The sequence below is a fragment of the Protobothrops mucrosquamatus genome, unplaced genomic scaffold, assembly GCF_001527695.2.
Source record: "Protobothrops mucrosquamatus isolate PMUCROS unplaced genomic scaffold, P.Mucros_1.0 scaffold268, whole genome shotgun sequence".
Taxonomy (NCBI): domain Eukaryota; kingdom Metazoa; phylum Chordata; class Lepidosauria; order Squamata; family Viperidae; genus Protobothrops; species Protobothrops mucrosquamatus.
This window is the reverse complement of record NW_015386613.1, coordinates 404,381-422,125: the sequence shown is the minus strand read 5'-3', so window position 1 is coordinate 422,125 and position 17,745 is coordinate 404,381. Positions and strand designations below refer to the sequence as shown.

At 43.8% G+C, this 17,745-nt stretch overlaps 1 protein-coding gene across 1 annotated transcript in view; it reads left to right on the top strand.

The window, feature by feature from the left end:
* Nucleotides 1–1,690: 1,690 nt before the first annotated feature.
* LRP6 (LDL receptor related protein 6) overlaps nucleotides 1,691–17,745 on the top strand; it is a 56,623-nt gene continuing 40,568 nt past the window's right edge. The window contains exons 1-4 of the mRNA XM_015814619.1: nucleotides 1,691–2,109; nucleotides 3,839–4,036; nucleotides 13,071–13,267; nucleotides 15,604–15,735. Coding sequence (XP_015670105.1) covers nucleotides 1,691–2,109; nucleotides 3,839–4,036; nucleotides 13,071–13,267; nucleotides 15,604–15,735 — 946 coding nt within the window. The remainder of the gene's footprint in view (nucleotides 2,110–3,838; nucleotides 4,037–13,070; nucleotides 13,268–15,603; nucleotides 15,736–17,745) is intronic.

Below are 17,745 nucleotides of genomic sequence, written 5' to 3'. Positions count from 1 at the left end.
AGGTATAGTTGTTACCTTTGATGAGACTATCATTATCTGCCTGATTGTTCAGTGTTGATCCTTGCTTATTTGGGTGTTAGTCGCTGGAGGGGACGCTTCTAGTCTTTTTGTTCCCTCCCAAGGTTTTTCTATTTGTATTTGCTACCACTCTTTTGACTCGCAGTTATATAGTTTATCTCTAAATATCTATATTGTTGGGCTGATTTTCCTGAATGCCGAGCTTCTAGGAATTCCTTAGCTGTTTTTTTTTTTTTTATGGATTTAGCTTGGTCTAAGATGCTGACTATTCCAATTGAAACAATGGCTGAGTCTGTCCTTGTGTTGTGCAATTAAGGCATTTTTCTTTGGGTCTCCTGACTTCCAGTTGGTGTTCATGGATATGGTCTGCTAATCTTCTGCTTGTCTATTTTACATAGACCTGGATATCTATGAGACAGCCTGCTCCCAGTGGCTCCTGACCACCCACCTAGACCAGGAACAGCAAGATTGCTCAGGATTCTCTCTCATAAAATATATAATCTACAAGATTCTGGGAGATGAGCCTTCTTGATTGTTAGAACCGCATTCCCCAAAGCTTCAAACCCAGCTGTTTTCACAGGCCTTGGAGATTATCTTGGAGACAGTCCTCTTGTGTAAGAATATGTGTATGTATGAGGTTATGATTCCTCAGCATAGGAACAGTTTATTATTGTTGGTTGTTTTAATCCTTTTGCGTAGTGGTAAGTTGCTTGGAGTTGATGATTTGAATGGCATGTGCCAGTGGCTCAAGGAAATACTCCTATCCAGGTTATGAAGCCGTGCAAAAAATGATTGTCATTTGGGCCACAGATAAGAGATACAGGAAGCAGATGTGAGGTAGAGTCGTGGATGATGTATTTGAGGAACTACCTGTTGTTGACTATAATTAAAGAAGAGTTGACGTGCTGGGGAGAATTGATGTGGTATTCAGATTACTGTACACTAACCCACAACAGAATCTGCTTGCTTTTGGCCTAGCTAGCGTGATGCACAGAGGGAATCAGTGAATGAACCAAAGTGTAAAACCATAATTGGCTAATGGTTAAGATTAGATTCACACATCGTATTTTTTTTTATCCATTGAATTCTGAACAAGTCCTGATTCACGCATGACATTATGGCATTAACCAACACTTGTACACTAAAATTTCTGGATATGTACACACTACTCTAGGTCACAAGTAAATAAACCACTTGCTGAGAATAGCCCATTTCTTAATATGTTCTGTGAATGCAGATTTAGTTATTCTGAACAATAATAAGAAGAAGTATAAGGTCCATACACATTCAGTCTCCATGGAATTGTTCTTTTTTTTTTTGAGAGATGTTTCCCCTCTAAATTTGTCTCATCCTGTTTTAAGATCTTTTTTAAAGATGATTATATCTCCTACCAGAAAACTCCGTGTACATCTTGACTGAGACATACTGTGTTACGACTGGAGCCAGAACACCGTTAAATGAATTACTATACCTTGACACTTTGGTCATCCTTGGTGTCAAGTGAACTAAATCATATTTGGGGGGTTATTTGCAGACCTGTTGTAGTGCAAGAGTGAAACGTTTTAAGTTACAGTATTTTTAGATGAATGTTCACCCGGAAAGATTAAGTAATTAAACTTAACTGACGATAGAGGCATTTTGAACGACTGGAAGCCTTGCTCTGCGTTTGACTATGACGTGTTTCCCTCTCTCCAAAGCATCTCCACTGTTGCTTTATGCAAATCGGCGTGATCTACGGCTGGTGGACGCTGCGGACGTAACCGAGAACGCTACAATTGTGGTGGGCGGCTTAGAAGATGCGGCTGCGCTGGACTTTGTCTTCATCCGCGGTCTGATCTACTGGAGCGACGTCAGCGAAGAGGCCATTAAACGCACAGAATTCAACCGGTCCGGGAGTGTGCAAAACATTGTCATTTCTGGGCTCTTGTCACCGGATGGGCTAGCTTGCGATTGGCTGGGTGAAAAACTGTACTGGACGGATTCTGAAACGAACCGGATCGAAGTTTCCAATTTGGATGGATCTTTGCGAAAAGTTTTATTCTGGCAAGAACTGGATCAACCCAGAGCGATCGCGTTAGATCCCCCAAGAGGGTAGGTCTCTTTCCTTATGAGGTCAGAGCAACTTTTCCTAGCTCAGTAGAGATTCCTGAGCAAAGAGGGCACGTCCACACACACTGATGCTCTGCTGGGTCTTTGTTTCAAAACTTTAATTAAGCGGGTAACGCAGGCTGCCTTCCCAGGAAATCCCACTTGTACTGCATGAGGGTCGTAGGCTTGGCTGGGAAGTTGAAGGAATGTACTGGAAGGAGGTGGTGTCAGTCCTTTTTCATTTGGGATTCAGACAAGCCTGACTTGAGGGGGACTTTATTTTCATGACGTACGCTTAATTTTCCATCATCCGAGAATGAAAAGTTAAATTTATTTATTTATTTATTTATTTATTAAATTTATATACCGCCCTATCTCCCTTGCGGAACTCAGGGCGGTGAACAGGCGATACTAAAATGATTCAAGCTCGGTGGCATTAGCGTTTTTATGCATAGATTCACAAATCAGAATAACTGCAGCACGGTAAGCAACAATCAGACAAACTAAAGGATGAGGGGGACAAGCACACGAAGAGGCAGCGCTTCCATGGCAATTGCCATCTTTAATTATTTTTTTGAGGATGCTCTGTAGGCAATCCTGGAAGGATCGAGGGCAGTATAAAAATATGAACAGTAGGAAAGATGACAGGAATAGGATGTGTGAAACACCCTCTCGTTTGGTGGAGGATGGAATGTTTTGAGCAACTCTGGAATTTCCATTTTTGTTTTTGAGGCCGCATCTGTCCCTCTCTTTTAGGAATGCTAGGTGAGAATAAAAGGGCCAAGTTTGCAGACCCCTGAGCTAGATGATTTAAAGTTTTCCTTGAAAATGGTCATTTAAGTGTTGCCAACAGCTCGTTAGTAACATATTCTCAGCTTTCCTCAATTTTTTTTCTCCCTGCGTCTTCACCTTGTCGTGACTTCGACACTAGCAGGTGAAATGTCAAGCTAATTAAATTCAACTATATTTTATGGATTTTTTAAACTAAATTGTGTGAGTTTGATAATATAATATAATAATATATATGATAATATATATGATAATATAGTCTGCTAACTACATATGTCAGAATTATTATCTAACCCCTCTTGCTTGAGAGCAGATTCCCTGGGCTTACGTTACTCAGAGAGTAAACATAAAAAACAATGAAAAAGACTTCCGTTGAATTTCATTTCAGATTTGCAGGAATTGATGGGGGCAGGGCATTGCTGTGTTGTAAGCCAGTTTTGCTTCTGAATTAATGAACTGATCATTGTCGGAAATTTAACAATATGTGCAAACTCAGTTATTTCTGGGGGAAAAAATGCCCAACTGGCACATTAAATTGCCACCTCTCAAGAAATCCGTTGACAGGAAAATGTTAAGAGTATCTGTTCTCCATTCCAATGTTACATAAAATGAGAAAGAGTTGATTTTTAAGTGATACTTCCTGAAAAAAAGGCATTCTAAATGGAATTCTGGTTGCCTCGCTTGAAAAAGCATGTTTTGAAGCTAGAGAAAGAAAACAAAACAAAAGTGTTATTTATGATAATGTCCTCCAAGCGTGGTCAAAATGGACAAATAAAAATTAAGCAAAGGTTTAAAATTACCCCAAAGTGTTGAAATCAATAGACCTCCGATATATTTAGAGACAATAAAAATAACTCTTTGCAGCTGTAAAAACATAACCCTATAAACTCTTTGCTGGAGTGGAGTTAACCTGTTTCTCCCATTTTGCTTTTTGAAATCTCAGGTTCCTGTACTGGACAGACTGGGGAGAAATGCCCAAGATAGAACGGGCCGGGATGGACGGTTCAAGCCGTTCCATTATCATCAGCGCAGATATTTATTGGCCAAATGGATTAACCTTGGATTACGAAGAGCAGAAGCTGTATTGGGCAGACGCCAAACTGAACTTCATTCACAGGTCAAATCTGGATGGGACACAGAGGTATGAATTAAGATGGTGATTTTAAAGGAAATCTGTGTTTTTATCTTGGACAAGTGGAAAAGGCAGTCTTCAGACTTACAGCTGTAATTGAGCTGTGAATTACAGTCTTAAACCGGGATGGGCAACTGTAACTTCTTTACTACCTATGGACTTCAACTTCCAGAATTCCTGAGCCAGCATGGCTGGCTCAAGAATTCTGGGAATTGAAGTCCACAGGTAGTAAAGAGGCCATAGTTTCCCACTCCTGATCTTAAATCGTGATCGTTAAGCGGGTCACCATGTGGCTATGACCAATTTAATGATCTCTTGCGGTGGTTATTATTGAATCCATTATACCCAGTAAATTGGCAAAAAAAATACCAGAAATCATGTTCACACAGCTACAGGACACTGCAAAAGACTGCAAATGCAAGCTTGTTGCCAAGCACCCCAAATGTGATCTTAGATTGTGGCCATTGGAACTCCAGAATGGGGTTGTAAAGTACTTTTGGGAGACTCCATCGTAGGTTTGAATAGTTGCTAAGCAACAGGTTGTTAAGCTAGGCTGTCTGTACAAGCCAGTCATTGCCCGTGATTTCTCTGCTTTTGTTTTATTTCATTAAAATTTCAGATGTCTTGATTTAGAGTTATATTTCATTTTTATCTACGGAAGAAAGATAAGGACAACTAATTTTCTAAGAATTTCCAAAGGAAATTTCTTAATTTGGTTGATTCAAGTAAAATCAAATGAGAATGAGATTATTCTCTCAAGAATCCTCACTATTAGAATTATTGGCAAGATAGACATTATTATCTTTTTGGAAAGGTGGTTTTATCTTGCGAAATGTTTGTGTGCTTAGATAAATGAGAAAAGAGAGATGTCATTTTATACCCACTGATTGGTTTGAATTTTAGTATTGGGATATTCCTGCTTTTGAGAATAGCTTTTAACAACAAAAGCTGGCATTTGAAAAAAATAATAATAATGAAACACTGTGTTTAATATTACTTTTATATTTTTTGTTTACTTTGCATGCTGTGTGGAATTCTTTCAACTGGGGGTAAATTGTGATAGTGAATATTAAGTGTGGGGAAATTATGCAGCTATTCAAAACTATTAAAAATGTTTATGAAATCATTTGTTTAAAGTGCACTGAAATATAGAAACATTTACAACTATGGCATATCTTTGAATGGGATAATTTTCAGTCGTTAGTAGTCTGAATCTGTAGCTGAAGGGGAAAAAATAGTATTTGGCTTAAAAGATGGTCCCTATCAATATTGTCCCTTCCCTGGCAGAACTGTGACATATAGCTGAGTAAGGGCTACCCATAACATAGTCTTCTAATTGGGTGTGACCACATGTAGAACACACATGCATGTGTACACCATTACAGAGTGCAGACTGGGGAAGCTTTTTCTCATAATTGGGATATCCCTGTCTTTGGCCTATCTGTGGTTTTGTTCAGTTGGTTTGTGTAGCTGATTCTTTTTTCTTTTAAAGTCAATTGCAGTCATCCAAATATAGTTACTGGATTCACTGTGGTTATATGTGTTCGTTGATTTTTTTTAAAGTGAGTTCAGAAAAACCACTGGATGAATGTGGCCTGGGTTTTCAGAATAACAATTTAAAAAAAAATTCTTTGAGCCACTCTGGACAATAGCCCAGGGTGTTTTAGTAATGGTATTCTAATGGCTTGAGTGTCTAGGGTTACCTCACCATGGACTCATAGAGCAAAATGGACATCGCCCACAAATTCGGAGTGCTTGGGTATGGTTAGGAGGGCACTGACTTTTCTAGGCTGCCCTATCTATTTTTCCTGGGAAAATACATGGGAAAATCCCATTGGAGGAAAATTCCACTCAGGGTTAGGGTTAGGTTGCCATGAACTCGGAGAGCAAAATGGACATTGCCCACAAATTCAGAGTGCTTGGGTATGGTTAGGAGGGCACTGACTTTTCTAGCCTACCCTATCTATGTTTCTTGGTAAAATACATGGGAAAATCCCATTAGAGAAAAATTCCCTTTATAACCAATCTAATCCTTATAATATGATTCTGCCTGTGTGCAATTCCAGCTTCCTACTGCTTGCATTCTAAGTTAGTTGCACTTTCCCAAGATTGTTTTTCAGTCTGGTTGCCTCATATACAGCATGTTAATTTGGATTTAATTGAGTCATGCCTCTGTGACCAAGTTGGTGGGACTAGTTGGACCTCATTAGGAACAGAAAGAATTGTTGCACTACCTCAGGGGTAGGCAACCTTGGCTCTTTTATGACTCGTAGACTTCAACTCCCAGAATTCCTGAGCCAGCATGGGTCAGCTTGGAAACCTCTCCCTTTCCCCTCAGCATGGCTGGCTCAGGAATTCTGGGAGTTGAAGTCCACGAGTCATAAAAGAGCCAAGGTTGCCCACCCCTGAGCTAGCTTAATCTGAGCCACCACCTGAGCATCCAGGTGCAAGGCTGAATCCCAAAGTTACCCCAGCCTGTGAACCTTATAATATAAAAATGTTCATCTTAATTTTTATATGTTAATGTAAATTTTATACATTTTACGTGGTGATTATATTCTACAGCACCCAGAGCCCCTGATTTTTCCAAGGTGCTGCCGTCACTACATCCCAAAGAGGTTGAAATCGGTTTCCAAAGAACACTGTCTTTCTGATTGGGATCAATTCTGCCTTATCTGAACCAAGTCTCAGTTTTTGTTGGGAAAGGCGTCAAGCGCAGAATTAGCCTTGAGTCCTTGCACAGCCACAAGAGATCCAGAACGTTGTTTTTGAGTTCCCAGTCTGGCTAACAATCCTACAGTCCTCAGAGGGATCGATTTGTTCCCAGGCTGAGGCTGGCAGTCTGGTGACATTCCTATATAACAGGCAGAATATATTAAAGCAGCAAGTTTGAATTCTACGCGCGTGGGTCTGGTTGCTTGTGCCTGACAATTTGGGAACCCTAATCTAACCCATTGCTGACCAAGCATCAGCCAAAGAAAGAGTAATGTCATCTGCATATTGATGGCATATTGGTGAACTGTCCCACAGACTTTATGTGCATGTTAACTAACACAAGATACCAGGTCTCGTTACCAGGTCTCGTTCTGTTTCTTGGGATGTAGAAAAGGACCCCTCCATCTGATCCCTGAGATCACTAGTGTACAAGAACTAAACCTGAGATCCTCCTTTGTCATCCTCTGAAAGCGATCTTTTTCTTTGAGGAAGGATCAGCACCATTAGAAAACCATTTCCAACACTGATGAGGGTATTTGTAGTTTTCTCTCATAATAGGCCACCAGCTAGTTCGCTGCTAAGTTTTTCCTTGAGCAATTACATGCAGTTCAGTGTAACAGGGATGAATTGCCATTGTTTCCTTTCAGAATGGGTTTTTTTTGGAGTTCCCAGTCTAGCTAGCAATCCTACAGTCCTCGGAGGGATCCTTTCTAGGTCAGCCAGACCACGAAGTCAACAGCCTGGGGGGACTAAAACTATTTCAATTAGCTCTAATAAGAGAATGTGGCGAGTCTGATTGTGATGCCCCTCCTTCGCTCAATTAGGAACGCATTTGCTGAGCCTCTTGGGAACGTCCTCTCGATTCTCTGGACTTTAAAAAATGTTCCAGCTGTAACAATTCCTGCCTCTTTCTGGCAATGTCTCTCCAGATCTGGATCCAAGTTCTGACCTTGACTTAACCACAGTTAATTTAGTGATGGTTCAAAGTGACATTGAAAAAAGGGACTAACGACTTTCACATTGCATCACCCCCCCTGGGTCACATGACCCAAGCTTCAGATGCTCGGCAACTGGTTCATATTCATGACGGTCGCTGTGTCCCCCGGGGGTCACGTGATCCCCTTGTTGCGCGACCTTCTGACAGGCAAACTCAACGGGGAAGCCAGAGTCCCTTAACAACATTGTTACTCACTTAACAACCGGATTGATTCACTTAGCAACTGTGGCAAGAAAGGTCGTAAAATGAGGCTAAACTCACTCAACAAACGTTTTAGGCTCAATTGTGGTCCTAAATCGAGGACTGCCTGCAGTGACCAAGCAAGGTGCTGCTTAATTAAGGCCATCTAGATTTTGCCACACGCTGGAGGCCGTGCGATGCAAACATCGGTGCGCAAATTGCGGAATTTTAAGGAACAGCTAGAGGAGGAAAGGAGAGGAGACTTGAGAGGATCACGAAACAAAGGAAGAAAAAGCCTTCTTTGTTCCTGAGATATTATTTGCAAATAAATCCCAGATCTTTTATTGGCTTTATAATTCCAAAATGCAGGCGACCGTAGTTTCTGCATAAGGATGCAACCGGTTGGGCAGTTGTGACTGATTTTGTGAGGTCTCCCCTGGAATACTTGCTTGCATTTAATTGTTTCAGCAAAATGGTATTGCCTTTTAATGGTTCTTTTCATTTCCTGGCTTTGTGGGAAACTGTACAATGACTTAAAAGTCCAGGCTGTTGAGTGTCTGGCGCCTGGGCATGAATGGGTGGATTAATTTAATTCAGTCAGCCACCCTACCCCAAGGCCTGGGAGAAGGGCCAGCTCTTCCAAGGCTTTCTAGAATGGCAGAGTAGGGCAGTAGCCCCATGGGGGAAATCTCACTCCAGAGGGCAGGCAACATGACAGAGAGAAGAAGACATGCTTCTGGGCTCTCAATAGAGGTGACATTGCTTTATGGAAGGGATCTGCAGGGACCCAACTCTGCTGGATCAAACTGGCTTGGCTGATCCTACAGGAGAGAGATGATCCCTCAAGTAACCAGGCCTGAGGCAATTTAGAACTCCATAGGGTCAGTTGCCAGCGTCTTGAATTGCATCCAGAAGCATATTAAATAACCAGTTCAACTTGCGAAGCAGCGATATTACAATGGGCATACTAAGGCAGTGGTGGTGAACCTATGGCACGGGTGCCAGAGGCGGCACTCAGAGCCCTCTCTGTGGGCACGCGCGCCCTCGCCCCAGTCCTAGGCCTTCAGCTGGGTTTTATAAAACCTTTTTGCTTTAGGCCTCCGCCACCATGTACAACAAAAAAAAGGTTCAATCAGTCAGTCAATTTCAACTTCTCGCGGGGAAAAAAAGATCTTGCAAAGTTGAAATTGATTGATCGAACTTTTTAGTCCCACCCAGTCTGCCGTTACCACCGCAGCCACGCCCATCCAATGGGCCACACCCATCCAATGGGCCACACCCACCCAATGGGCCACACCCACCCGGCACCCGACGATGCATAAGTGGGTTTTGGGTTGCAGTTTGGGCACTCCGTCTCTAAAAGGTTCGCCATCACTGTACTAAGGTATTCTAATTATTGCCCGCACTGCTTCATTTTGGATCAGTTAAAGCTTCTCAGTGGTCTCAAAGGGAAGCCCCATGCAGATCACATGGCAGTAGTTGAGTCTTCAAGTGACACACGACAGGAGTGACTTGCCTGTAGGGCTTCTGATCTAGGAAAGAATGCGACTGGTGTACCAAAGTCGTGCAAAGCAGGAGCTGTAAGTCCAGGAATACACACAGATCGAACACCGTTCTTAAACGGGGAAGTGCACCCTGGCGGTTAGAATGCAGTACTGCAGGCTAACTCTGCCCACAGTCTGGAATTCAATCCTGACAGGGCTTGAGGTTAACTCAGCCTTCCGTCCCTTCCAGGGTCGGTAAAATTGAGGAGACAGATTGTTGGGGGCAAGATGCTAATATTGTAACGCCCAGAGAGTGCTGTAAAGCACCATGGAGCAGAAGGCAAGTCTTAAGTGCTATTGCTATTCCGTCCAAAGCCAAAGAGGGAACATCTAGACCAGGGGTAGTCAACCTTGGCTCTTTTATGACTCGTGGACTTCAACTCTGCTGGCTCAGGAATTCTGGGAGTTGAAGTCCACGAGTCATAAAAGAGCCAAGGTTGACTACCCTTGATCTAGACCAGTGGGTCTCAACCTTTTTAATGCCGTGACCCCAACCGGTCGTATGTCGAGGACTAAACCGGTCGTAAGTTAAGGACTACCCAACCGGTCGTAAGTCGAGGACTTTCCCTGCCCGGGAGCGCCGCGCATGCGTGGTTCCGCCCCCTGCGCCGGCCGAGGCGTAGCTGGGAAGCGGCAGAGACGGAGCAGGCTGACCACCAGCTGGCCCAGCCCAAGGGAGGTAAGGCACCCGCCGGAAAAGGGGGGAAAAAATGGCGGACAGCCTTGCTTGGCGACCCCCATGAAATGGTCGATCGACCCCAAATGGGGTCCCGACCCACAGGTTGAGAACCACTGATCTAGACAGCCACTAGGATTGAATCGGAGACGGTTCTTCCCCGTAGATAACTCGTACAGTATCCAGACCCTGAGACGGAAGTTACTTATTTATTTACCGCAATGGTGCCATAATTCAACAGTACTGATGTGCAGCAATTTAATGTCCCAGAAGAGAAGAGAAATATCAGAAACACTGACTGAAAGAGAAGTATATGAACTTAGGACCCTGGGTTCGTTTTGCCAAGGTTTTCTTTTCTCTTTTTCTCGGATGGAACAAGGGCATTTTTCAAATACCTGTTTGACAACACTGAATTCCAGAAGGACTGAAAGGCAGGGCTTGTGTTTGCCTGCTAAGGAAAAATCAATTAATTCTCATTTTACCTTGCAGGAACAGCCCTAATGAATTGTTAACGTATTCCTGGTGGAAATTAAATTCACTTCATAGTCTCTGGGGAAGCATTCTTCCCGATGCGATGAGTGTTTTTGCATTCTCTGTATACTGTATGTTGGAGAACGGAATAAAATTTTAGGAGTGGCTCCCCATTCAGTGCTGTACTCTTGCACTCATGTAGTTCTGATTAGAACAAATTAGTGTTTGAGAAGAGAAAAATTAAAGCAACTTCTATTTGGAGATACAACAATAGTAGAGATTTATAGGTTTTAAAATAACATGTGATTTTCAAAGGTCCAATAGAATGTAATGCTAAGCACAATTTAAATAACCAGCAAGTTTTAAAAGTATTCTATGTTCCTAACTCTAATACAGTGTTTCTCAACCTTGACAATTTTAAGGCATGTGGACTTCAACTCCCAGAATTCCACAGCCAGCAATGCTGGCTGTGGAATTCTGGGAGTTGAAGTCCACATGCCTTAAAATTGTCAAGGTTGAGAAACACTGCTCTAATAGAACATTTAAGATTAATAACTGGTTATATCAGCTATGTTTAGCATCAGTTCATGTTTTTCTGTTAGTATTAAAACACAGCTGGCTTATAAATAGAAGAATATGTAGCAGGTTCTTAGCATTAAAATGTGTCTAAAATAACAGTAAATTTCAGGCACATTGTTGCACAGACTTAAATTCAGAACTCGGCAAGGTTTATTTGCAAATAAACATCCATACAATTGTGCTGTTCCTAACACGGAAGAGAGAAAGAGTTTGACTGGGTGAAAACTTTGATATTTTATTGAAATCTATTAAATGATCACCACCAGAATCTCATTTCTAAACGTTGATAATTATTTTCCCTTTTAAAACACAACATCCCACACTGCGTGATTTCCTTCCAGTACTTGAGTGTGACTGTTCTAACGGCCACCATCTTTTCTGTACACACAGGCAGTCCTCGGCTTACAATGATTTGTTTAGCAACCTTCCAAGCTTTACAGTGGCATTGAAAACAGGGACTCAGGACTGGTTCTCACACTTACGAATATTGCAGCATCCCCATGGTCATGTGACCAAAATTCATGCACTTGGCAAGTGTCGTGTAGTTATGACACTTGCGTTGTCTTGAGGTCATGTGATTGCAATTTGTGATTTGCAATCACAAACAAAATGAATGGGGGGAACTGGATACGCTTAATGACAACCTGATTCACTTAACAACTGCAGTTATATTCTATTCATTCTATTCTGCTCTGCTCTGCTTATTTGTTTAACAACCATGGCAGAAAAGATGATAAAAGTGGGTGCAACTCACTTAGCAACTGCCTTGTTTAGCAATCCCCACTGTAGTTGTTAGTCGAGAACTACTTTTAACGCAAACAAGACTGCTGAATGGAGCTTGCTTTTGAGCAATCTAGAAGTCTGTTTGGTTTTGAACTCATTCTTGGAAGCCCTCCCGTGGCACAGGCAGGCTGCTCGTGGGAGTTAATTTACGTGGTGGTGGGAAAAAGTTAGTTCCTACTTAGGTCCTGCGGTCTTGTGGCATTGCAAGCCTGCAGATGCCCTCTCTGGTCCCGTTAAAACAGTGGTTCTCAACCTGTGGGTCGGGACCCCATTTGGGGTCGATCGACCATTTCACGGGGGTCGCCAAGCAAGGCTGTCCGCCATTTTTTTTGTCTGCCATTTTTCCCCCTTTTCCGGCGGGTGCCTTACCTCCCTTGGGCTGGGCCAGCTGGTGGTCGGCCTGCTCCGTCTCTGCCGCTTGCCAGCTACGCCTCGGCTGGCGCAGGGGGCGGAACCACGCATGCGCGGCGCTCCCGGGCAGGGAAAGTCCTCAACTTACGACCGGTTGGGTAGTCCTCGACTTATGACCGGTTTAGTCCTCGACTTACGACCGGTTTAGTCCTCGACTTATGACCGGTTGGGGGTCGTGGCATTAAAAAGGTTGAGAACCACTGCGTTAAAAGAATGACTGTGTCTACTTGTGCACCAATCCGTTTCTCCTTTGCTTACGTGCAAATTACATTAAACAAAGTTTTAAGACTTAATATGTGAAACGTTCCATCAGACTCGCAAATTCTTAAAGAGTTCATTCTGGGGCTGATATTCTGCTTGAAAATGAATGAAAAAGAACGCATTCCAGCCTCTCAGCTGTCTCAAGGGGAGAAAAGTCCCAGATTGCAAATTTCGCAGTTCCGTCCCGATTTCAAGAAGGCCAGAAGAGGATCTAAAATGCTGGCCTTGTCTAGATCAGTGTTTCTCAACCTTGACCATTTTAAGGCATGTGGACTTCGACTCCCAGAATTCCACAGCCAGCAACGCTGGCTGTGGAATTCTGGGAGTTGAAGTCCACGTGCCTTAAAATGGTCAAGGTTGAGAAACACTGGTCTAGATCCAGGGAGAGATGGTTTATGGTGCAATACACCTTTTACTTATTTCCAGGCAAGCGGTGATTAAAGGATCCCTGCCGCATCCGTTTGCCCTGACGTTATTTGGTGACACGCTGTATTGGACGGATTGGACCACCCGCTCCATCCTGGCCTGCAACAAATACACTGGACAGAACCTGCGTGAAATACACGCCAACATCTTTTCTCCCATGGATATCCACGTCTTCAGCCAGCAGCGGCAGCCCAGTGGTGAGTCCCTCGGGCCGTTCCCAGAATGGGCCAGGTGGAAATTCTCATTTGTTTTGCAGGTTTTTCACACGTACGGTTTTTCTGCAGCGTAGGTACCCGGCCATTGTGCTTATTTTGGGGAGGCAACATTAGGCAATCTTTTTGTGATTGAAGAAGCTGAGTAGTAGACGAAGGAAGTTAGACTTAANCGCTTGCCAGCTACGCCTCGGCCGGCGCAGGGGGCGGAACCACGCATGCGCGGCGCTCCCGGGCAGGGAAAGTCCTCGACTTACGACCGGTTGGGTAGTCCTCGACTTACGACCGGTTTAGTCCTCGACTTACGACCGGTTTAGTCCTCGACTTACGACCGGTTGGGGGTCGTGGCATTAAAAAGGTTGAGAACCACTGCGTTAAAAGAATGACTGTGTCTACTTGTGCACCAATCCGTTTCTCCTTTGCTTCTGTGCAAATTACATTAAACAAAGTTTTAAGACTTAATATGTGAAACGTTCCATCAGACTCGCGAATTCTTAAAGAGTTCATTCTGGGGCTGATATTCTGCTTGAAAATGAATGAAAAAGAACGCATCCCAGCCTCTCAGCTGTCTCAAGGGGAGAAAAGTCACAAATGGCAAATTTCGCAGTTCCGTCCCGATTTCAAGAAGGCCAGAAGAGGATCTAAAATGCTGGCCTCGTCTAGACCAGTGTTTCTCAACCTTGACCATTTTAAGGCATGTGGACTTCAACTCCCAGAATTCCACAGCCAGCAACGCTGGCTGTGGAATTCTGGGAGTTGAAGTCCACGTGCCTTAAAATGGTCAAGGTTGAGAAACACTGGTCTAGATCCAGGGAGAGATGGTTTATGGTGCAATACACCTTTTACTTATTTCCAGGCAAGCGGTGATTAAAGGATCCCTGCCGCATCCGTTTGCTCTGACGTTATTTGGTGACACGCTGTATTGGACAGATTGGACCACCCGCTCCATCCTGGCCTGCAACAAATACACTGGACAGAACCTGCGTGAAATACACGCCAACATCTTTTCTCCCATGGATATCCACGTCTTCAGCCAGCAGCGGCAGCCCAGTGGTGAGTCCCTCGGGCCGTTCCCAGAATGGGCCAGGTGGAAATTCTCCTTTGTTTTGCAGGTTTTTCACACGTACGGTTTTTCTGCAGCGTAGGTAGCCGGCCATTGTGCTTATTTTTGGGAGGCAATATTAGGCAATCTTTTTGTGATTGAAGAAGCTGAGTAGTAGACGAAGGAAGTTAAGACTTAAAAAGAAAAAGATCAAACTACACTTACATTTAAGCGTACTTCGCTCCATTGTATATGTCAGGTAGACAAATCAAATAGCTTGGTCTTTAATATATTGATTTTGAAATTGGCCATTTTGATCTTGTAAGTTACGGGGAAAAAATGCCCAAATTGCCCTGCTGTAAATCAAGTCATTTTGCCACCAAATTTTTACTAGAGTTTGTCAGAGCCACAGATGGGGCTGTGGATGCCTTTCCCTCCGTTGTTTGATAAAGACAGGTGTGGAGGAGAATTAAAATTCAGAAGTGCTTCATATATCTCCCCAGTCTCTGTTGTACAAGAGCTTGGTTAAAACACTTTTTGCCCTTCCTGTAAAACCTTGTGAAGGAATACAGGAAGATGACTTCAGTCAGGGATCTCCAAGCGTGGCAACTTTAGGACTTGTGGACTTCAACTCCCAGAATTCCCCAGCCAGCATGGCTGGTTGGGGAAATTCTGGGAGTTGAAGTCCACAAGTCCTAAAGGTTGAAGACCCCTGGACTACACTGTTCCACACTGTTTTAATTGTTGTTGTTGTTAATTGCGAAGTCGTGTCCGACCCATCGCGACCCCATGGACAACGTTCCTCCAGGTCTTCTTGTCCTCTACCATCTTCCGGAGTCCATTGAAGCTCACACCTCCTGCTTCAGTGACTCCATCCAGCCCCCTCCTTCTCTGTCGTCCCCTTCTTCTCTTGCCCTCCATCTTTCCCAGCATCAGGCTCTTCTCCAGGGAGTCCTTCCTTCTCATTAGGTGGCCAAAGTCCTTGAGTTTCAACTTCAGGATCTGGCCTTCTAAAGAGCAGTCGGGGTTGATCTCCTCCAGGACTGACTGTTTTAATAGGGCTGTCTAATATGTTTTCCTTTACACACACCTGCACAGCTCCACTGTTCATAAATACCCACCCCTGCAGTTCAGATACTACATGGGAAGTGGTCTGCCTTGAGCTGCTTTGGGGCGTGTTGGACACGCATGTTCATTCTATCTTTCACACATCCCCCCTCTTGACATGGCAGGTTTGCTGCTAACGGGGAGACTGTTCTGTGCTTTGTGTTTTTGACAGCTCCAAACCCCTGCAGGAACAATAACGGCGGCTGTTCCCATCTGTGTCTGATGTCCCCCATCAAGCCCTTTTATCAGTGTGCCTGTCCCACAGGCGTGAAACTCCTTGAGAATAAGAAAACTTGCAAAGAGGGTAAGTTTCAGTTGGACATAAGCCCTAAGCAGGGGGGGTTGTCAGACATGTTAAGGTGATGGTGGTGAACATCTGATGAAAGCTCCATCCCTTTTTATATGCATCCCAATTCACCTGCCATCCAGTATTCCAGCTGGAAAGGTTTAGTATTTATTTAATGTATTTATACCCCGCCTTTATTGTTCTTTTATAAAAAAGAAAAACAACAACCTCAAGATAGCAAACACATCTAAGGCATCTTTCTCTTCCCTATTTTCCCCACAACAACAATCTTGTGAGGTGGGTTGGGCTGAGAGAGAGTGACTAGCCCAAGGTCACCTAGTGGGCTTTCATGACTAAAGCGGGACTAGAACTCGCAGCTTCCTGATTTCTAGCCTGATGCCTTAAACCAGGGGTAGGCAACCTTGGCTCTTTTATGACTGGTGGACTTCAACTCCCAGAATTCCTGAGCCAGCCACGCTGAGGGGAAAGGGAGAGGTTCCCAAGCTGAGCCATGCTGGCTCAGGAATTCTGGGAGTTGAAGTCCACGAGTCATAAAAGAGCCAAGGTTCCCCACCCCTGCCCTATATCAGGGGTCCTCAACCTTGGCAACTTTAAGACTTGTGGACTTCAACTCCCAGAATTCCTGAGCCAGCCATGCTGAGGGGAAAGGGAGAGGTTCCCAAGCTGAGCCATGCTGGCTCAGGAATTCTGGGAGTTGAAGTCCAGGAGTCATAAAAGAGCCAAGGTTGCCTACCCCTGCCTTAAACCAAGGGTCCTCAACCTTGGCCACGTTAAGACTGGTGGACTTCAACTCCCAGAATTCCTCAGCCAGCTTTGCTGGCTGAGGAATTCTGGGAGTTGAAGTCCACCAGTCTTAAAGTGGCCAAGATTGAGGACCCCTGCCTTAAACAGTAAACCAGATTGGCTCCTATTAGGTGTGTGAATGCCCATAGCCAAAATTAGTAAAAAGAAAACAAAAGCCTCTCTTATCTAAGTTTGATTAAGCAGAATCTGGAAAATCTGGTTTTCTCTGCCTGCGGAATACAACTTTGAGGAACAAAAACTCGGGTTCATCCGACTTTTCCCAATCAAGTTAATAAACCTCATTTTTAATGGTTTAAAGCAAAGAGAGAGAGGAAATTGGAGAAAGCTGTGCAGTGCTGAATTTTTAACTTTTTCCTCAGGGGGGAAAAAAAATACATGTCTGCTATCCATCAACCCCTTCGTTGCTGTAATTGTACCAAAATCTTTTTTTCCCCCCTAAAAAATGAGGGAGAAGACGTACTAGTGATAAATTACTTGGGACAAATATTAATTTTCTGCAAGGGACCGAACATCCCCCCTTTTTTAAAACAGTAATTCAAACCACCCAACCTCTCTGATAGTCAAAACTTTTTTCCCCCTGCAACATGTTGGAGCGCAGGATTCAGAAGACGTTTGAAAGCCAGAAAAGACTCTGTGGAATTTATAACATTTATACTACTTGGCCCCGATGGAGGAGGTGAAATCTGGCTGACCTCTCGCTAGAGTAGTTTCCATGGCGACTAATTTTTTCGGGGAGGCGGGGAGCCCGAGCAGAGAGCAACCTTTTTGTAAGTCTCTTACTTTTAATTCACTCCTGGAAGGCCCAGTTGCCCTTTGCTTCCTGTCTCCAGCAACCCCCAAAATCTGTAGGGAAAACCTTTTAGGAAATGGCATACAATTAAATCTGTGGTGAGTGATTTTTTTTTCAGGGCTGATAGGACTGTCAGGCCACTTAAATTCTGTGGCTGCCTCCTTTCAAAACAACCTTTAAGCAGGAATTAGGACCAGGAACTCCATTTGCTGCTATTTGGTGCAAAAATAACCCTGGTGAGCAAAGAGGCAGCCAAGGCTGAGAGAGACAAGCAAAAAATTTAAAAAAAAAAACCATGCTGCTGGTAAGATGATCTTCTAGTGGCTCCCCGAGTTGTCTTAGAGATATTTGTGGTGTGTAAAGCGCTCTCTGGTGCTGCTCATGCCATTCCAGTGTGGCTGTGGCTTTTTTTT